The 22,347-nt window shown below is 41.8% G+C and overlaps 1 protein-coding gene across 2 annotated transcripts in view; it reads right to left on the bottom strand.

The window, feature by feature from the left end:
* The window catches only part of grtp1a (growth hormone regulated TBC protein 1a), a 57,285-nt gene that overhangs the window by 12,795 nt on the left and 22,143 nt on the right, over positions 1 to 22,347 (bottom strand). Inside the window, exons 2-5 of one of the 2 annotated variants that reach the window (XM_060899482.1) lie at positions 19,516 to 19,667; positions 11,792 to 11,950; positions 10,544 to 10,668; positions 9,917 to 10,013 (exon numbers count right to left, since the gene is read on the bottom strand). In XM_060899482.1, coding sequence (XP_060755465.1) covers positions 9,917 to 10,013; positions 10,544 to 10,668; positions 11,792 to 11,950; positions 19,516 to 19,667 — 533 coding nt within the window. The remainder of the gene's footprint in view (positions 1 to 9,916; positions 10,014 to 10,543; positions 10,669 to 11,791; positions 11,951 to 19,515; positions 19,668 to 22,347) is intronic. The other variant, XM_060899483.1, reaches the window with a different exon arrangement.

Below are 22,347 nucleotides of genomic sequence, written 5' to 3'. Positions count from 1 at the left end.
CCAGCCCAATTTTTGTCAACCAGCCCAAGCCATTTTTGCCCGCAAAGTAGAATTCAAAACCGCCCAATCTGGCAACACTGGGAGGGGGGTTTCCCCCCTTCCGTGCGCGGAAGAAAATTTCTGATTGCAGGTCAAACTTCCTCTCTCACAGAGGTTTCAGATGTCTAAATTGATCAGAATGATAGTATGAATTTGCCTTTTTTGAAGCAGGTACAAGTTAGACGGCGGCTCTCATAAGTGTCGCTTTGCTTGTTGTGCGAGCGTCCTGTAGCAATGGGCCGTCCATGCGGCATCATGGCTTCCAGAAAATCAAAACAGAAACGCTAGCATACGAGTCAAATGGTAGATGCCTTAACCAATCAAACCTCGGGAATCCAACTTCCGCCGATCAGGAAAGACACTGGTACCTTTCTAAGTGGGTTAAAGGTAAATGTTCCGTGGCTTGCTTGACATTTTCGATCGATTTTGAAAATAACCTAATTGGTTTTGATCGGAAATTGGAACAATCAAGGTGTGATAAAAGATGCGTATCAGCCCTTTTTTCCTTGATTAATTCAGGGACGCTAATTTGGGCACACCGTTAAACGGCCTGGCCAAGGTGTAATTTAAAGGCCTGCTATTAGCAAAGAAAGAAAAAAAGGCTGGGGACACACACACACAGTGGTTGTATGATGTGTAATTTATTACCTCGTCCACGACAGAGTAAGCAGGGTGAGGTATTGTAAATCAGTGCAGTTTGTGTGTCTGTCTTAACAATCTAGCATGTAGATGGTTGCACCAATTGACTTCAAATTTTCAGGGTAGGTGGGCAAATGGCCTGTAGGTTATCTGATTAAATTTTGGGGGTAATCAGGTCAAGGTAAAGGTCACCCTTTCGGTCAAAACAGTATTTTCCTGTTATAACTCAAACAGTTGCCGATAGACAAATACGTTTACTATTATGAGCATATCGGAACTCCCATATGACCTTTCATTTGGCACCATTACCTTTGACCTTGAGTGACCCTGAAAGGTCAAATTCAAGAATTCTCAGAGGGCTGTAACTTGAAAACGGTTGATGGTAGACAGATGTTTACCATCAACTTACAGGACGTGCCATATGGGCTTTCATTTGGCACCACGACGTTGGACTTTGAAATATGAAAATCCATGACCTTGAGTTTGATAGGACCATAACCTGACGATTGAGAAATATTACCATTATAAACATATAGGTATAAAACAAGTGCTGCCGGGCAAGGTTTGTTTTGCCTGGCAATATTTGTTAAGCCTATCCTTTCACATTCAGTTCTGGTGTTCACAGAACTCCTGTACAACATTAACGTGGATCAGAGTGCAGGCACTTGCAGTATGTACAGCATGAGACACGTCTCTCTCCCAGGGTGTGACTCGTATCTAACAGGATTTGAACAGATCAGAATCATGTGACCCGACACTAGGTTTATTAATAGCTCAGGAAAGGAGACGAGGTGCCTAGAATAGCTCTGGACAGGTCACCTAAACACGCTCCATTACACGCAAACACATTTATAGCTGCAGCTCCAGACAAACATACAGTGAGTGTACAGTAACCTGATTATACAGCAAAACAACTTGAGAACTAAATGTAATGGCGGTGCGATGGTGGTTTGCATGTGCTGAATAAGACGGTGTGGTGCCCACACTGCTGTGTAGGCTTCCTACAGTATACATTCATTTTATATGTTATCTGTTCTCACCATCCGCTTTCTCCGCAGTGTTGTTTACTGCATGCAACTGTGCCACGTTTTAAACGGCATCTTTTATGAAAGAAAGCGTGCGGTCTTGATATTTCATGTGCAGACAGACAAACTAGCCCAAAAATACTACATTATTTACAACTTAAAAAAAAGTTGTGATTACTCAAACATTTACACCATCTCATCTCATTATCTCTAGCCGCTTTATCCTGTCCTACAGGGTTGCAGGCAAGCTGGAGCCTATCCCAGTTGACTACGGGCGAAAGGCGGGGTACACCCTGGACAAGTCGCCAGGTCATCACAGGGCTGACACATAGACACAGACAACCATTCACACTCACATTCACACCTACGGTCAATTTAGAGTCACCAGTTAACCTAACCTGCATGTCTTTGGACTGTGGGGGAAACCGGAGCACCCGGAGGAAACCCACGCGGACACGGGGAGAACATGCAAACTCCACACAGAAGGGCCCTCGCCGGCCACGGGGCTTGAACCCAGGACCTTCTTGCTGTGAGGCAACAGCGCTAACCACTACACCACCGTGCCGCCCCATTTACACCATGAAACCCATAAAGTAGTCTTAGTGCACCCAGTTGACATCCAAAGTCAGATTAAGGAGTTGATTAAAATAATCAAATAATCAAGACCCTACAGTGGATAGCGAGGACAGTTGAGATGATCATTGGCGTCTCTCTTCCCTCCATAACGGACATCAACACCACATGCTGCATCCGGAAAACCACCAGCGTTGTGGCCGACCCCCCCCCACATACACACACACACTTCACCCTCCTACCGTCTGGTAAAAGGTACCGAAGCATTCGGGCCTTCACAGCCAGACTCTAACAGCTTCTTCCCTCATGCCATCAGAGTCCTCAACTCCAAGGGACTGAACTGATTCTTGTGGACTGTTGGTCACACCACTCACACTGCAGTCTTTGCACAGTGGACAATAATGCACTATTGCGTAACAATGTTTACAATGTCTCTCGCACACAAGGTTTACGTTTATTTATTTATTTCCTTTCATATACTACCTCAATATGCACACTTAACTCCACACTATGTTGTTCGTCTCGTTTATTGTCTGTCTATTGGGTCATTTACTGTCTGCAGTGTTGCACTTTGTTGTACTGTAGATTGTAGTCCTGTAATGTTTAAAGTGCATCTCGCGGGTAAATTCAGGAGCAAGATCAATGTAATTCTCCTATTTTATATTAAACTTTGGTCAAATATCTGTCACATTTTGCATTTTGTGCAATTTTTTTTTTTACCTTGCGCAATACCAGAAAAATTCAGTTGAAATCCAGCCATTTGAGGCGAATCGGTCCGCCTCTGAAAAAACTTGGCATTTGGATTTCCCGGCAAACACTGATTTTCGTGACGTCGTGTGTGGGACGCCTCCCTCTGAATCCTACGCCAGTGCTGGTTTGTTTATGAGAAAACGACCTGGTGGTTTTCTGCAAATTTCTTCAACGTTATCGCGTAATTATTAAAATGGTTAACAGATATATCGTAGGAGGGTGTAGCAACACCAACCTTGGTGGGATTAGTACTCATCGTTTCCCAAAAGACCGGACAATGAGAGAGAAATGGGAGCGCTTGGTCTACACAGGCTGTGCACTGAAACCGTGCAAAGCTCGCGCAGCCTGCTGGCGCTTCCGCAGGTAATATCACGAATCTGGCTCCAGACTCCTTTGGGATTTTTCCAGGCGTGTTTTGTTATTTTATTTTTTTCTACTGTAGACAGACGGCCTTGTGCAAAATTATCCTTCTGGATGAGTGTGTAAAGGGACATTCTTTCATATATAATTAAAAAAAAAAAAAAAAGATTGGTCCAGAATATGCCCTTTAATGTAGCACCATGGTCCTGGAGAAACAGTTTCGTTTTAACTGTGTACTGTACCAACTGTATATGGTTGAAGTGACAAAAACCTTGAAATAAGGGTCACATGATCTCATAATACAGCTGTTCCTGGAAGGCTCTGGAGTTTGTTACAGACCATATCAAACACCATTACAAAAGACCGAGAAGTCATTAAAAATACAAGTCTGGGACAAAATATTCTGGTAAAGTATCCATCAGGATACCCCAAAAGTTTCATGGAACAACAAAATCCTATTATTAAAAAACAAAAGAACATGGCACAACCGTGACTCTGCATACACAAGACCGGGCACCAAAAAAAAAAAAAAGTCAGTAACAGAGTAAAGACCAAGTAATTATTCAGAGAGGTCATGGGAAACTCTGAAGGACTTGGCGAGATCCATTACTCAGAAGGGAGAAGCTTCTACAACCAAATGTACAAACAGGACAACCATAATCCGAACACTCTGCAAAACTTGGCTTTACGTAAGAAGTTGGTGTTGTAGTCGAGTCACTAAACCTCAAGTCCCCAGTGTTCAAGTCATTAAAGAACATTGAGTGGAGTCCGAGTAGAGTCCATGACTCCAACTGCACCATGTGACGGTGGCTATTGCTGCCTTTATGTGAAAGCGTCTCCGCTACTGTGTTGGACTAACGTTCCTACTCGACTGCCCCATTTTAGGCCCTGTCCACACGGCAACGGATTCAGGTGAATCTGATAAAATTGTTTATCGTTTCAGCCTGGCGTCCACACGGCACCGGCGTTTTGGGTGCCCCAAAACGAAATCTTTTGAGAACGGGTTCCAGAGTGGAAAGATCTGGCAACGGCGCCATTGCGAAGTCGTCTGGATGAGTAGAACGGATTTGTTTACGATGACGTCACAACCACATGTGCTTCATGCCGGGTAGAAGTGTAATGAACTCGATGCGAGTTGTCAACAAATCCTATAACTTGGTTCATGAAACGCGCTTACAAAATATTTTCACTGTGAATATTTATTGTGTAATGGTGCAAAGTGAGAGAGAGAGAGTTAGGGCAGAGTCAATCCCGCCAGCAAAAATAGGGGGGGGGAAAAAAAAAAAGGAGCGATCTCACCTCTTCAGATGTTGGTTTAAGTCCTACAATACATTCCTCAAAAAGGTCGTAGAACAACAAATTAATCCATCAACGTGTAGCATTCAATTTATTCCGGACCATTAAAGACGCTGCCTTCCGCGTAGAATCATACATCATTCTCGCCGCGATATTGGATGGGTCAAAGCGGAGAATAAAGATGCCTCATTCATGTGCTGCGTTTAACTGTACCAACAGGTTTGCCGTCCAAACGAGATCACATGGGATTACCTTTCACAGGTGAGACTGGAAAAATACTTTTCATTGTATTTGGTCATTATAACGTAATTTTACGAACAGATTTTTCTGACTGTGGCTAATATGAAGTCTCGCGCATAATAGTTTATGCGCATGCGTCCTTACTTCTATTATTCTGGTGTCTCTGATGGGACCGTCTTACAGTGCACCTAGAGGTGTGGCACGTGTATTGCATCGTTTTCAGCAAGCGTTGCATTGCCATATGGACCTGATATTTTACTGATCCGTTGCCCATGTGGACGCGATTTTTTTTTTTTAAATCTCGTTGCCGTTGTGTGGATGTAGCCTTAGTTAACAGGCTACAGATAAAAAGCTTGTTTATTGCTCAGCAAGCCCCGCCCACTATCAACAGGGCAAACAACATGAGAGGGGGTTAACACTCGCTAGTTCATCGCTCAGCAAGCCCGCTATCAACAGGGCAATGAACGTAGCATGTCACTTCCTTCTCTGGGTGGAGTCTTGCCAAATGACGATGGGGACAACCTCAAACTTCAGTCGTCTCCTCGATAGTTCTTCTACATATGGAAAACATAGCAGTGCATTTTTTCCTCACTGCACAAGAAGTCTGTATAAGCAAAGCGGACAATCCTAGGGGCTTCTCTCCAGGCATTTTAGCGCCGCTAATGTTAGTTTGTTCCTGAACATGATGTATGAACAGGTGAATGTGCGTTCTCTTGCACAAAATTAGTATAAAAATTAATGTAGAGATAAATATATTATGCCAAATTATGGCATGTTACAAAATATAAAGAAAAATCCGAGTCCTCGTCTCCAATTTACGAGTCCAAATGCAGTTAATCCATGAATCCAAGTCATCAGTGCTCAAGTCCAAGTCAAGTCACGAGTCCTTAAAATTAGGGCACGAGTCGGACTCAAGTATTACAAGCCTGGTAAGAGTGCTGAGAAGCAAACCATTATTCTAAAATTGATAAGTTTGCCAAAAGGCATGGTGTAAACTCAGTTTTTTTATATATTAAAAAAAAAAAAAAAAAAGCAGCGTGGGAAAAGATTCTCTGGTCTAATGAGGCCAAAACTAACCTTTCTGGGTTTGGCACAAAGCATTATATTTGGCATAAAACCAACACTGCTTTTCACCCCAAGAACATCCTGACCGTGAAACACGGTGGTGGTAGTATTGTTCTGTGGGAATGCTTTACTTCAGCAAGGATTAGAAAATGTGCCAGGGTTGAGGGCAACATGGAGCCAAATACAGAACAGAAGAAAACCTGCTCCGGTCTTCACAGAACTTGAGATTTCAGTAATGGGTTCTCCTTTAAACAGGACAAGAGACTTTAATCATATTGCCAAACAGGGCCGTCAATAGGATAATAGAAAAATGTCTACAGATAGATATTTTCTCATATCTTCTGTATCACCAATGTCACAAAAGCCACTTTCCAACAGCTGATTTACGTCATTAAGGTCAGAGCTAGGAGCTATAGAGATTTTGCAGTCACGTGACCGGAAAGTACACAACCGCCATCTTGTCGGTCAAAAACACAGCTGAATACTGCTGCACTCGTGTACAGAATGGATCAATTTCAACCGACGGACTACACGGCTCATTTTTCTAATGAACAGATAACTAGATATAAGTCTAAAATAAACGATCTACAGATTTGTGACCCTCATGGCTTACTGGACGGAGTTTTCATGACCGGATTTTGAACTGCCAGCGGAATACCCGGACGTGTATAATTACCTCATTAACTTTCCCTCGCTGTTCAGTGGTGAAGCACTGCGTGCCTATAAATCTCTGGACAGTTATCTTTACAGAAATTCAGGATTTGTCAGCGACTCAGATGTGGCATCTTGTAAACAAGAATCCTCATTGGATGGGTAAGTCACTTAAGTATTGAGTATAGCACTGACCAGGCGATTATAGAATAGAATAAGGTAATTCCAGCTGTAATTCCAAATCACCCGTCTTGTTTACATGGATCTGGCGTTGGAGAGGTAGAGGCTTAGCAGTGGAGGTTTGAGTGGCTGTTTTCTGAGCTTAATCAACAGGCCGGCTCTGCAGCCTCGCTTTTGCTTCCGCTCCCGACACCGCCTCCTTCGCTTTACTTCCGATAACAATCCACGGAGAGCCCGCTGGTCTCGCCATCTCGTCCGGAATGTTGTGCATGCGATGGAAAATCGCTACAAACCATCATTTTCTGCTGGAAACCAATGTCCAGTAAGTCCATACGGTTGTAGTGGATATTGAAGTCCGGTACAGACGAACAATACGCAAAAATACACACAAGACATAAAAACGTGCACAGGTAGGGAGAGCTTGTAGCCGCAGCCGTTGTAGTAGAATTGTATATAGTAGGGTTTTCCAGAAGAAAAGGTAGAAGTAAAAGCAGAAGTAGAAGGCGGAATATGGCGTTTGACCTACAAGATGGCGTCTGTCACAATCTGGATCGGCTGTGACGTCACATGCAAATGCTCCATTAGCAGTGGGCTGTAACAAAAACCAGCATGAAGAGCATGACGAAGCAAAACTCCGACACAGAACAAGCCTCAGCACAATGAAAAGATGAGGAACTTTTATCGAAAAAAAGGGAGCTACCTCTATCATTTGGATGTGGTTTGAGTGTAACAAAATCAGACCTTGACCAGAGAACGGTCATGAATGCAGGAAGTTTTTTTGTACAGATAAATCCTTTCATGAATTTTAGAGAAAACAATGTACAGTACTGTACAAAAGTCTCAGGCCATCTTTTTTTTTTTTCATACAAACTGTTATAGATTTCCATTTTATGACTTCTACATCAAGTCAGTACAAAAACATCGTAGAGTTCCAAACTTTCGTGTTTTTTCCAGCACAAAATTAACTGTTACAGGAAAAAAAGCTTGTATCTGAGTAGCATGAGAGCACTTTTCAGATAGAAAAGTAAAGAAAACGTAATGAAGGCTGCTGGGTTTTGGTGCAAAATGAAGAAGCGAGTGTGACGGTCAAAGTGTCCAGAAGAACTGTGGCTGGTTCTGTAAGATGCTCAGTAAAACCTACATCTCATTTCCGCATAAAACTGTTTGTTTTTTTAAGCAAAGGGTCGTCTCACACCCAATCTCAACTTTGTTTCATTTATTATGGCTTACTGCTTATAGTATTTAACGTTGACAATTCATTTCTTTCAGCCGTTTTTGGTCTACAGCATTTCTTTACATGTGCTGAAGACTTTTGCACAGTACTGTACATCAATTCAAGATATGAAATTACCCATATCGTGATGCTCTACTGCCAAAGCTGCACTGGAGCGATTCAAAACCAAGAACCTGAATTTACTAGAATGACCCAGTCAAAGGCAAAACCCGAGTCTGTGCCGAGACCTGAAACCTCTATCCAGTATTGAGCAATTTTTCCTCCTCTGTCTCTATTAGCAAAGCTAACAGAGACACATCCCAGGAGACGTGTAGGTGGAAATTACAGCCAAAAAGTGGTTCTGCCGAGTACTGGGGATGAATTGCTATGCAACCAACAAATGTCTTTGTTTAATTGGTCACTGTGTCACAAAAAGTAGTGGTGGCTCAACAGTTAAAAGCTCCCAGTTACTGATCTGAAGGTCATGGGTTCAAGCCCCAGCACTGAAAACCTGCCACTGTTGGGCCCTTGAGCAAGGCCCTTAACCCTCTCTGCTCCAGGAGCACTGTCTCACATACCCTTCCTTGTTGATGCTCTGAATAAGAGCGTCTGCTAAATGCCTGTAATGCATTTTTTTTTCCCCCCTTCAAATGTTTAAGTGTGAGGTGATCATGTATGGTTCTGGTGTGATCTGACTTTGTAAAGAATATGACAAACATCTGGCGTTTTTATTTTGGAAGAAACATGTGCCATTAAGAAAAGAGAACCATGCATGCATGATCACAGTTAAATAATTAACAGTTCCGCCATTTTCTTTTTAGTTTTTTCTTTCCTGCACAGTCCACCTGGACACATTCAGCACTCGGGGTAAAATTAGACACAAGAGGAAATTAAAATGAATTTCTTTGTCACAATCCCACATCGTTTCCTGTTCAAGGTGTTAACTTTTTCATCCGATAAATGTATTTGCATTCAAACCAGACTGCTAAAAACTAGTCGCTTAAGTGTTAGTTGCAGCCCTCATGTTATTATACGATTCGTGCAACATACAGGACTTTTCAATTAAAGCTGGACTGCCTTTCAGATTTTTCAAGTTTAGGTCATAAAAAGAAGTCCCCCCCAACATCCAATTATTTTGTTTAGTGGACCGAATGCTACTGAATTCGAATCACAGACTTCGAATTTTTTTTAACAGAACAATTAATGAATTTAAGGCCATGTGGCCCTAAATTCTCCGCTATTTTTTCCTGCTTCACCATGACCCAATTCAAGATACTACATCATGCGGTGGGTTTTCCCCAGGTCATGCAAGGCATTATGGGATACAAATTTGAAACAGGAGAGAAAGATGGAAGACGGGAGTGTGAGAATGGAACGTGAAAGACCAACTACAGTAACAGAGAGAAGACGTTATGTTGCGAAGGAAAGGAAACGCAGGACCAAACTAATAAATAAATAAATAAATAAATAAATAAATAACGGCAGTCAGCGAGCACCTCGGTGTGATCAGCTGTTCGTTCAGCGACAGAATGATGGAACTGTCAGTGCACTGTCAAGGTAAACCTGTAGAGGGCAGTAATGCAACACTGTGGATGCCAGCTGCCGTTAAACCCAAAAGAAGGCAAGTCTGCATGTGCGCACATGGACCTCCTCCATCTGCTTGACTGCACGAAGCGAGCGATTTCATGCACGTTATTTGCTCGGGAATCTCCTCAAATTAAATAACTTCCCAGCCACAGAATGGCCTGATATTTTGAGAGATATTACAGAAATAAACAAAATCACAAATGACCACATTTCAGAAGGAAGTAAATTTCACCAATTTTATGAAACCGAAAGGCCGTCTAGCTTTAAATGATTTGCAATAAATGCAAACTGCACAAACCTGGAAGTATCCTGCCTAGCAGAGCCTCCATCAGCCAGAAGGACTTCTCTTCATCTTTGGTAATGATGAGGAGGTACCCAGCAATAAAGTTCATCCCCTGCAAGAGCAGGAATTATGAAGGACTGAGAAGCAGGAAGACAACAGAACATAACAGTAATCACAGGATACCACAGAACCAGAGGGAAGGTTTACCTTAGATGCTTTTATTTAAAAAAAAAAAAGTTTCGTAAAGAATTTAGTGGAAAAATTTTGGGTACATCAACCAGGAAGCAGCCACATGGCTGGCAGCAAAATTTGTGAATTACTTTGCATTGCAAATCTAATATCACGTGCTTGAAATGTTGACTGTCAAGGCAAAAGACTGTGTGCGTCAGGACACATCTAAAAACCAGGGGAGTATTTTGCAATTCAAAACACTATACATTGACTAAATGGCATTGTCCTGAAATCTCAGTCAATCTTTCCATGTTTGCACAAAAAACAGTGCTTCAAAGATTAACTAACACCCAAACCGTCCTTGGTACTCCCACGAGCAGGTCATGTTCCCATCGTGCAGCTGACAGCAGGACATTTTACCCTAAATCAGCAAAGTAAGGAGTTCAAAGTTGATAGTGGAGAAATAGTCACCTGACAATATCCCACCGCCTTATTGTGGTGTCCATACGCCAGCAGGACGTTATACAAGGGCTTCTGCAGGCACGGCTCAGCCGTCTTCCGGAACTGCACGTTGTCTGGGAACGTCCTGTGCAAATCTGTGGACAAAAGTGCTGATTTCGGTGTGGGCTCAATGTCAAAAGAATATAAATGCTAAGCTTCAGTGAAAAATGCTGATGAAGAAGAGCCATCAGGATCAGGTAGCATCATCCAAATCACATCATGCTCTTTGGTAGCCATCCGCTGCCATTTAAAGACGTACCAGTTATACCATGAGGCCATTATTAAAAAATGTTCTGTTTCCGGTCCACTGGCCGGGTGAGTGCCGTTTGTGCGGTTGAAATTTTTTTAACGCCGTTTGACATTTTTTTCGGGTTCGTAAATCTAAAATCGAACTTGACATTTACGCATTCCGTGCAGAATATAGAATTGAATCAGCTCTGCGCATGCGCCGTGCGGCACAAAAAAATGGCAGCCACCATGAAGGAAGGAGATCCGGAGTTTTCAAACAGTGTGAAATCGCAAAATGGTATTCTAGCGAACAACAAAATAGTAAAGATTCAGAAAAACAAATCATTCAGTGATCATTTTAATAGTGCAATTTCATCCAAACTAGGCCTAACGCTCGATTTAGAACTACAAAAAGTCCGTGTGTCGGACCATCACAAACTGTTACTGGAAAATTAGTTTGATCTTGATCCATCCGAGACGTTACAAACAGCTTTTGAGTTTTGTTATGCGAAATTCATTACCTACTTTGTTAATGACCCTGACAGATCTGTAGGAGAACCTAATAGATCTTAATATTTTATTAAATGTGTCTGCTTTTGTAATAAAGTACTGAAAGAAAAAGCAAACAGCATTGCAATTTCTCATCCATATATATATATATATATATATATATATATATATATATATATATATATATATATATATAAAAAATAAAAATCCCTCCCTCCCTACTGAAAATTTTTTTGCTCACCCGGTGGACAGGAAACTGATTTTTTTTTTTTTTAAGGATGGCCTGATGAGGAAATCTCTTAACGTTATGTTACACCAGTATAGAATAAGACGAAACGTTTCTTTCTTAACAAGTAAATCAGAATCTGTAATATTTCAGTTTGCCAAAACAAATTTATTTCACATCAACCACTTGTGAGCAGTTCACACTCCTTCCAATCCCTAGTTATCTCCTGAGCATGACGTGCGGGTCATACCAACCTGTGCGGATAGTCTCCACCAGTTTAGGGTCGTGTTGCGCCTGGAGGAGTGAATGGTAGTAACCTGGATTCTTCTCCATCTGCTCTTGGGAGCCGCTTGCTGCCATCCAGATCAAAGCTCGGTATTCATTTGGGATCCCTTTCCGTACATAACGCTTTACTGTGTATGGGGGGGGGGGACATACATACATACATACATACATACATACATACATACATACAAAGGTCATGATTAGTCCCATAACGAATGAAAGAATAACTATTTAAAACACGATAAGTTGATCAGCAGAGCTCGTGGGGTCGTGCATGCACAAATACAAAAAACTAAAGATAGATATATACCATCTTTTAAAAACCCTTAAAATCTGTTCTGTTAATTACCTTCACATTTAATTAATTAACAGTACGCATAACTATCGTCTTCGTGTTTAGTTATGGCTAATATAGGGTCAAAGTTTCTTCCGATAATGTCAAATTTAGCTAGCAAATGCTTGAATTTATTCAAGTTATTGGCTGTTGATTCCTTGCTAGATGGACTGTTCCACGCTATTGCTCTTCTGTATCATATGGCATTCCTAGTATAGTTCGTTTCTGGACTTGGAAGAATTAAGTCTCCATTTCTTTTACTTTCACAGCTTGAATTCCTCTGTGTAAACAAGATCAACTGGGAGCTGATGTTAAAACCAAGGACATGGCACGTGTGTGTATACATAGGTACGCATATACTGTACGCATCAATGAAGTGTGTTTCAAACGGGGGGAAAGAAAAAAAAAAAAAAAAAAAAGACCGTACTGGTGATGGTAACAGTGTTCATGTCAATCATTTGTCAGATTTTTGATTAAACTACAGTACATCATATCCTCTTAAAGTACAGTACTAACTAGAGTAGAAAAGTATTTAATAATCCTGTGTTAAACAGGTTCTCAAAATCTCTTCTATATTTAAAACCAAAATTCTCATTTCTAATTAAAAAGGACATTACAGAGGAATTTTCCAAGATACTGATTATTGTTGAATTTATGATAGATTTTATAGTGAAATGGGGGGGGGGGGGGATGTTTTTTCTTAAACAAGATCAACTGTGAGCTACTGCTCACTTGCCTATCCCCCCCCGCTCTTGCTTATATCAGAATGCAAGCAATCGGACACTTATGACTGTTGACTTCAATAAATAATTAACCCTGAAACAAGTAAATAAAAGAGCAGTGTCTCTCCCCAGGGATTTCAAATAGCATCCTGGTAAACGGTCATTTTGAAATAGCATCAGAATCCACCTTATACGTTTCGTAAATACATTCAGTCGGTAAACAGGAAGTCAGTGTGCGACAGACCAGAAAACGGTATACACGGTATAGAACCCCAAGCTGAAACTCGGCACCAAACATCAAGTAGTTGTGATTTGTAGTTGCTGAGAAAAGTGTTACGAAAATTTTGTAAATCCACGCTGTGTTTCATAAATATATTCGGTCGGTAAACAGGAAGTTGATGTGGGACAGACCTGAAAATGGTATATACGGTATAGAACCCCAAGCTGAAGTTTGGTACCAAGTGGCTATGATTTGTGGTTGCTGAGAAAAAGGGGGTTTCGAACAGACGGAGATACGGATGGACGGACAGAGGTTTAAAAAAAAAAAAAAAAAAACCCAGTATAAACCACCACCACCACCACCACCTCCTCCTCCGGAGCAGAGGTATAATAAATCCTTGAATTCTGTAACGGTATAACATTTTACGCATTTGAAGATTAACACTGTTAATGGTGCCTTGTACACTGTCTCCAAACTGTCCCATCCTGTTCACGTTAAAAACATCTTCAGCACTAGTGTCTCATGACAGTCTGTATAAAATACGCCCAGCCCTTGCATGGAGTTTTTCCAGGTTGCTTAAATGCATCTTGTTGCACGATCCCCAGACTATTAGACCATACGTAACTGATGGCAGTACAACCTTTGTGTAGAAGTCCTCCAGTTGTTTCTGGGGGAGAAACCACATACGTCGTATCACATCCATATAAAATGTACCATAATAGGTTCACAGCCCCTGTGTTCTGCACATGTCTGTTTCTCCCCTTAAGAAAAGGCTTGCATTCAAAGGCTACTTCAACAAAATCAAGTGGCTTCGAATTAGTGCGTTAAAAGATGCTCTCAATATTTTCTTGTTGCTTTACAAACAACAACTGAGGAACATGAGGGGACACAACTGCTGAAAAACAATAGAACTTGATGCCAACGGCATTGGTGGGGCTTCCTTTGCCACAAGTCTAGTCCTTCTTGATACTAATTTGTCTGACAAGAAACGCCCTGAAAATATACTTCAAACAGCAAGAAAAAATGACTTCAGACATCTGACCTTGCTGTGACTGCAACCCTGTTTGGACCAAACCTAAAACAGTTCATCTGCTGGTTATTATGATAATTCCATATAAAAATCCTATAAAACATTCAATCACTTGTTCTTGAGCTATCGCACTAATGAGAATCTTGGAGGGTCAGACAACACCTCCATGGCGGAGACATAATAAAGTAGTTCTTTGTTGGATATCTTGTTATAGTTTACATTCCTGTCTGTCAGTCACGTTACAGACACACCCCTGTGCTCAGAAACGCAAACACGGCTGACTCAGCTGTTGGAGGAAAAATAAAAGCGTGTGTACTTAGTCATAACTAACCAAACAGAAAACAGGTCACACTGATGTTAAACTAAAATTTGACACCGTCATCAGTTCCAGTGGCACCAAAAACAGCTGCTGTCACATGATGAACACCGCTTTGTGTAAAAACTCCATCAGGTATGAAAGACCCATAAACAAAACAATGATAGTTGAGCTGAACTGTTAAGGCCAATTTATGCTGACAACGCAGTCCTCGCAGATGGCGTCTGCGTAGCCCCCCACCTTCGCAGACGCTCTGCGTGCACCTCCCAAAAATTGTGACCACCGCAGAAGCCTCGCAGACAAGAGGGCTCTGATTGGTCCACTCTACATCCGCTGTACACGCACTTCCGCTTCCCTACTTTCCCGGTTTGTTTTGTTTTCACGACCGCCAGTTTGAAAAACACGAGCGAAGATGGAGCAGCACGAAGAGCGGTTGATCGAGGAAGTACGTACATCTATACGACTCCAGTTCTAGTCATTATAAGTAACCGGAGGATAAACACTCCACTAACCACACCCACCAACTACTCCTAGCGATTTCGCGACTTCGCACCCCCTTGCGTTGTGGCGGTGAATAACATCGCGCACGCCTATTACTCCCCGCTCAACGATAAATTACAACTGTCTGCGAAAAGCTATCTGCGAAAGCCTTGTCGCAAGAGCATGCAGAGGCCTTTACCCACCATGTGTTTCTTTTGAGCTCATTTATTCAGAAGAAATTTAGTGATATCCCAGGCGAGATCTGAAAGTGCAGTGTTAATTTTAGGCAAACCATGCAGTGTGTGAATGCGGTGGGGGGGGGATCCAGGAAACGAAAAAAAGTCAGTGTAATCCATCATCCTGTCGGATTTCGTACAATATCGAGCCGAGCCGTGGGCTTCTCCCAACAGCCGAAAGTTTGCATAGAGAGATGTAAATGCAGGACATGGCACGTTAATAAATCACCAACTACTTAAAATCAGTAACCTTTCACTACACTGGAAAACAGCACTGTGGTAATGAACATCATAAGTAGTCTTGCTGTTAGAGTATCATAGTGACTTAACATCCATAGTGTGTTACTTTCCGCAAAGCTGCAGACAAGTGCATAATTTGAGGCAAAAAGCTTAACTGGTTCCTCTGAAAGCAACCAAGCTATGTGACTTGCTCTTTAAAAAAAAAAAAAAAAACCCACCACACACAAGCAAGGGGTCAATATTACCCTTGTTAAAGCCAAACAAAACCCAAAAATAAAGTCCACTTGCCAATCACAGCAAGTGCCCGGATGTCATCTCCCCCCCACACACATTTTAATTAAAAATAAAACTAAACAACTTATCAATTTTAAAAGTTGTGATATTACCTTGGTGCAGCCAATGCACTGAAACCGGCTATCCACTTGTGATGTAGTTTACACACTAGCACGCCATTTACTTTAGTAACGTAGAGCCACGGACTCAAATTTCCTGTAATTTTTTTTTTGTAGTTTTCCGCAAATAAAACTAGTGAGGTTTTATTAAGTAATCGGCATATTTTGATGTGCTGATTTTCCATGAAGCGGTCTTTGCAAACTACCTTATGCCTGCCAAAATAAAATTTGTCTACAGTGTGATCAGTGCCAATGAAATGCAGCCATTTTGCCACCAACTCCTTCAAAAGTAATATCCTGATTGGTGCTGGCAAAAAACAAAATTTTCCTTTGCAACATTCGGGCTTATTTTTACATCCAAATGCTTGGCACTCTGGCATCTTCAGGGTTGTTTACGACAATTTAGAAGCAATGTATCCACTAGACCTCAGCCTCGGTAAGTCATGTGGTGAGTTAGTTACATTACGAGCTCAGATTTTCTCATGTAATTTGCACTCCGAGCAGGATATTTGAACCTTAGAGAAAGAGTAAGATGGCAGGACCCAGGGACATTTTATTATTATTTTTTTTAAAGATATTTTTTTGGGCTTTTTGCACCTTTATTGGATAGGACAGTGTAGAGACAGGAAATGAGCGGGAGAGAGAGAGAGATGGGAAGGGATCGGGAAATGACCTCGGGCCGGAATCGAACCCGGGTCGCCCGCATTCATGGTATGGCGCCTTAACCACCTGAGCCACGACGCCCCCGGGACATTTTATTTTAAAAGAAAAATAATCTGTACACAGTACATTGCATCCCTGCTATAACGAACTCCTTAGGGGACGTCAAAATAGTTGAAAACAGTCTAAATACCCACGACAAGTTTGAGATACTGAAATGGACATTGTGGACATTGTTGGACTTGTGACACCAACACTCACTCTTGCATAAAACAAGACCAACTGTGTTTATCTTTACGCTTAATTCGCTTACACGTTTACCAAGTAAAGGAAATAAGGTCACACTCGCCATCGTTTGCTTGCCACAACTTCCTTCTTTTCAGCCCATCATGTTGATTGCAGTTATGGACAAAGTCTCAGAACTCCTTTTCTTTGGCTTTAAAAGTTGAAATTGAATTTTTCAGGATACCGTATTATTTAAGACAAATTTGTTGCTTTCTCACCACGCTTTAGACGTTCCAGTGTATGATGTTTGTCTGGCAGCGTCATGTCCATGCACAGCAGCACACCTCGAACTGCTATTCACATGCACAGTGCCATTAGGACTAATTACCATGCACCTGTTCCAGTTTAGAGTGCAATCACAGCACGCTTACAAGTACTCTCGCCACACACAGACTGCGAAATATATGATGCCATATATAATGGCATCAAAGTTTTTTGTAGCACTGTGTTGATATTCTGGTTTCCGACTCAGATTTGTATTTTGCCCTTTGTCTCCGCCTTTGATATCCTGTCTGTGTTGCTCAACCATGACCTGTTTCTCGACTCTGATTTGGATCTGTTTGGCAGCTTGTTTTTAAATAAAACTTCCAGCGATTACCTCTATCCTGCATTTTCTGACAGACGGAGAGTATCTCACATGTACAATGCTCACGGAGTAAAGACTTGAATAAAACTGCTTTTAGCTCGTAAAATAAAGTCCTTTTAAGGGATTTAAGTGAATGATCACTGACTATGTTTACATGCACATCCAAATCGAGCTGCTGTCGGTAATCGAGCTGAAGGTCCCAGCAGGGTGCCAGAGAAATCCAAATCGTACATGCACACAACTGAAATCGGGCTATTGTGCGAGGTGCATTGTGCACCCGAGCCACAGGTGGTGCAACACGCCCCATCGTGTTGGTACACTTCCGGTTGTCGTCATGAAGAAGTGCTATTCAAGAGTGTAAACAAAGTTATCAGTTCCATGTTCTCCATTGCGCGTTTTTCTCCCGTCCATGAATTTTAATATATTCAACTCCTTAAGCTGAATGAGCATGAACTCTGTCTCCTCATTGCTCCAGAAGTGCACGTTTCTGCTTGCCTGTGGCAGTGGGGGCGTGGTCAAGCGCCGGTCTGTGACAGGAGGGCGGAGCCAGGGAAGGTGAGTGGCAGAATCACTACACCTGACGGTAATTAACCTGTGTTTGTGTGTCCTCCCAGTAACCGCACCCTATTTAAGGAGGCAGAGCAGAGGGGAGAGCTCGTCCCGGGACTAGAACACAGCGCGTGCGTGTGTGTTTTTCTCTCAAGAATAAAAGTAGGCTGTTAAACTGAAAAGTCTGACAATAAAAAGCCTATTAGTACCAGAAGCTTTGTCCTGCCGTCCTCTGTGCTCCACCTACACTTCAGAGAGCTCTACATCGCCATTTTCTCTTCTTCGTTTGTTCCTCCTGACCTCTTCTGCTGCTCGCTACTACTGTTGTCATGCCGACCGAGGCTGTTGTGTTTCCCGCTTGTGGTCTCGTCACTCGTCACTTCCGGAAGTAGTTCGACAACTAGCTCGATAGGGTATACATGCACAAAGTAGCTCGGCAGAAATCGCATAAACTAGGTCGTGTAGCTCGATTCCGAGAAATCAAGTTCGGTTCAATTTCAGCCGAATTAAGGTGTATACATGGCATTTTGAACTTCGATTTCAGTCGAGCAACGGCAGAAATTCGATTCTCTCTATGTGCATGTAAACGTAGTGACTGTTCTCGATAACCGTCAGTGATCAACACCTAAGCAAGGCTCGTTAAGCCTCATCTCTGGGGGAGGCCATGGCTCAGTGATGCTTTTTTGAAGACTCCGACTCATTGACATTAAAGGTGGGGAACACAAACTTAGTTCGTTATATTCGAAAGTTCGTAGTAAACGAGTTCATTATAGCGAGGTTGCAGTGTACACGGGTACAAATATGAACAAATGAATAATCGAACACGTCTTGCATGGATGTCAGTATAAAGGAGTTTTTCTTGGGCTTTAAAATCATACTATCCTGTTGCACTGCTTTGTACAAAGTTACTTTGCAGTTTGGGTACATAGCAGGCTCGCAAAACAGATGAAAGCCTACATAAATACATCACCTCTGAATCTCAGTAATTAAGTAGACGACTGTTGATGGGCTTTTGACACATTTCTACTCAAAATAAGGTGAAATTAATCAATCAGGCAATTCACCAACACAAAAAAAAAAAAAACCCACACAAACTGTAAATCATTGCTCTACCATTTATTAAAAAACCCACAGTTTCTATGGGGTTCTCATCTCATTATCTCTAGCCGCTTTATCCTTCTACAGGGTCGCAGGCAAGCTGGAGCCTATCCCAGCTGACTACGGGCGAAAGGCGGGGTACACCCTGGACAAGTCGCCAGGTCATCACAGGGCTGACACATAGACACAGACAACCATTCACACTCACATTCACACCTACGGTCAATTTAGAGTCACCAGTTAACCTAACCTGCATGTCTTTGGACTGTGGGGGAAACCGGAGCACCCGGAGGAAACCCACGCGGACACGGGGAGAACATGCAAACTCCGCACAGAAAGGCCCTCGCCGGCCACGGGGCTCGAACCCAGGACCTTCTTGCTGTGAGGCGACAGCGCTAACCACTACACCACCGTGCCGCCCCTATGGGGTTAATAGACCAAATACACAAAGTTGTGCGTAGCGATGGTGTATTAAACAGGCAGGTCAGTTTGTAGGTACGTGACGTTATTCAGGACTTCTAAATAAGTTAAGAGCCCACACTCACCTTTAAGATTCCTCTCGATGCGGTTTTTCCCCTGCAGCAGTTTTGACCACTTGATTGACCTTTTGGTGAGAACAGCCAAATACTCAGACATGAGCTCCTCATAGGACTCGTAATCAAAGTCGTTAGACCTCTCAAAGCCATACGGGTCCACGCTGTGGAGACACGGACTTCAGTAAGAGGGTGCACAAAGAGTGAAGACAAATACACCAACTCCAATTGGACAAAGGGGTTTCCCTGAACCTCATGTTCTATTAATATTTAATAATGATGTGCTTTTGATTCAATACAGTTTGTACAATAGGTTTTTTTGTAATTTAAATTCTGATGTCTGATATACAAATCTAATATTTATCTCCGTTATAAATAAAGAAATCTAAAATATACTTTTCGAAAGATTTCAAAAGGTCCAGATCCAATTCCTACTTATGGCTGGGAGCACATGTGCACATGTTCGAGTCCAAACAGTGAAAGTCATTTAGACAAGTTTGTTACAACAAATTGAACATTATCTCTGCAATATGTACTACACTAACAAAGCTTTATGTCTCAGCTGATACTCAACACTGGATAGGACATAAGATAGCGCCAATGTTGACGTGGATTATCTGTGTTTTGTCAGGCAATGTGCTTCGGTCATTTAAAATAAAATAAAAATAAAAGTAAACTCTAACCGAGCCTAATCTCTAACCAGAACTGTATTTATCAGAGGAGTCAGACAAAAAGTTACAGATGTGCAAATGGGAGATGACATTGTATCCAGTCTGATACTGATCAGTATTTCAGGTGTTTTAATATTAACTCCTTACTAATACTACATTCAGTATCAGATCAGAGCATTCATAATAAATATACAGGCAGGTTTATAACGTGCGATAACAGCAGTATTGTAAATGTATTTCCTGTCACGCTGTACGAGATAATGCCAGTAAAATCTCCGTGAACTTCCGTGGCAAACTGTGTGATATCATTTACAGTTGTGGTCAGAAGTTTACATACAGTGACATGAAGTCATCTTGGATATGAAGGTCATGGCAATATTTGGGCTTTAAGTAATTTCTCTGAACTGTTCTTTTTCTGTGGCAGAATGATTGTACAGCATACATCTTTAATAAAAAAATAAAATTTGGTGCACAAGTTTTAATTGTCTTTGGGTTTTCTGAAAATCAACACAGCATCAGAAATTTACACTCACTCAGATTATTAATTCAGAGGTGCTGAAACTTCCAAAATGTCTCTTATCTTGCCAAGGCCGAGGTCTCTTAGCTTCCTGTTAGCGATCATGATTGACTACAGCTGGTAGCTTCTCTGTGCCTTCATTAAAAGGGTTTGTTTACAGCACTCATTGGATTGCCCAACACACAGTACAATGGGAAAGTCCAAGGAGCTCAGTACAGATCTGAGAAAGAGGATCACAGATGTCCACAACTCCAGAATGTCTCTTGAAGCCATTTCTAAACAACTGCAAATTCCAAGATCAGTTCAAACAATTGTATCCAAGTTATTGTGAGGTGTTGTCACTTTGCTTCAAGAAAACCCAGACTGTCACCCTCAGCTGAAAGGAAATTGGTTTGGATGGTCAGGAACAACCTGGGAACCACCATGGCACAGCCCTGCCATGAACTGGAAGCGGATGGATCGCTGTCTACAGTTCAGATCACCATGGACTAAGAGGCTTCTATCCAAGAAATAACCCCCTGCTCCAAAATTGACACCTTCAAGCTTAACTAAAGTTTGAAGCTGACCACATGGACAAAGAAAAAGCCTTCTGGAGGAAAGCTGTATGGTCAGATGAGACAAAGATTGAGTTGTTTGGCCACAATGACCACCATGTACAGAGAGACACTGTACCAGCTGGTGGTGGTGGTAGGATCATCATGCTCTGGGGCTGTTTTGCTGCCAGTGGAACTGGTTCATTGCACAAAGTGGATGGAATACTGAAGGAGGAGGACTACCTCAGAATTCTTCAGCATAAACCATCAGAAACTTGAGCAAGACTTGGGACTTAGAGGACAATGAACCCAAAACACGCATCAGAGCTGGTTGTGGAGGATAAAGCAGGCGAACATTAAGCTTAAAACAAGTCCTGACTTCAACCCTATTGAAAATATATGGACCGTGCTGACAAGTCAAGTCTATGCCGGGGGGGAACCCACCACACAAATTTAATTGAACTCCACCCATTCTACCATGAAGAGTTGTGAAATATCCAAACAGAATTCTGCCAGAAGCTTGTTCATGGGAAACAAAAATGTTTGGTCAAGGTGAATCTTGAGACATTTTACCCAAATATTAGGTGTGCTGCATGTATATTTTTGATCCTGTGCTGATTTCAGAAAACCAAAAATCTTGTGCACCAAATTCTAGTGGTTTTTTTTAATAACCCAAGACCAAAGATTAACACATCCAAGGAATGGTTCAAAATCTGGGGCTGTTTTTTGTAACAGCATTATCAAGACAAAGATTGTACCAAGTAAAGCAGCTTTAACTTTTAAAGTAAGTGTAATGTATATCAAGACTATAAACAGCATGCGTTGGTCTTGGTTTGTATACAGGAAGCTAAGCAATTATACAATTAAAAAAATAAATAATAAAAAAAACCCACTGGCCGTGTCCCAAATCATAACTATGACATTATATTAGCAAACTTTAGTGTGGAAGTATAGCTACTCCTGGGACAGAACCACACTGTCCCTAGATACACATCATGTCTCAGATTAATACAACTATAATTTGGACTTCTAGTACATCTGACTACTAAGCTACTAGAAGATATCAGAAGGAATATGGATGAATAAAAAGCAGAATAGCTCGAAGTAACATGATCCGTGCCTA

The sequence above is a fragment of the Neoarius graeffei genome, chromosome 18 (genome assembly GCF_027579695.1).
Source record: "Neoarius graeffei isolate fNeoGra1 chromosome 18, fNeoGra1.pri, whole genome shotgun sequence".
Taxonomy (NCBI): Eukaryota; Metazoa; Chordata; class Actinopteri; order Siluriformes; family Ariidae; genus Neoarius; species Neoarius graeffei.
The sequence above is the reverse complement of the archived record's forward strand: the minus strand, read 5'-3'. Positions and strand labels throughout refer to the sequence as shown.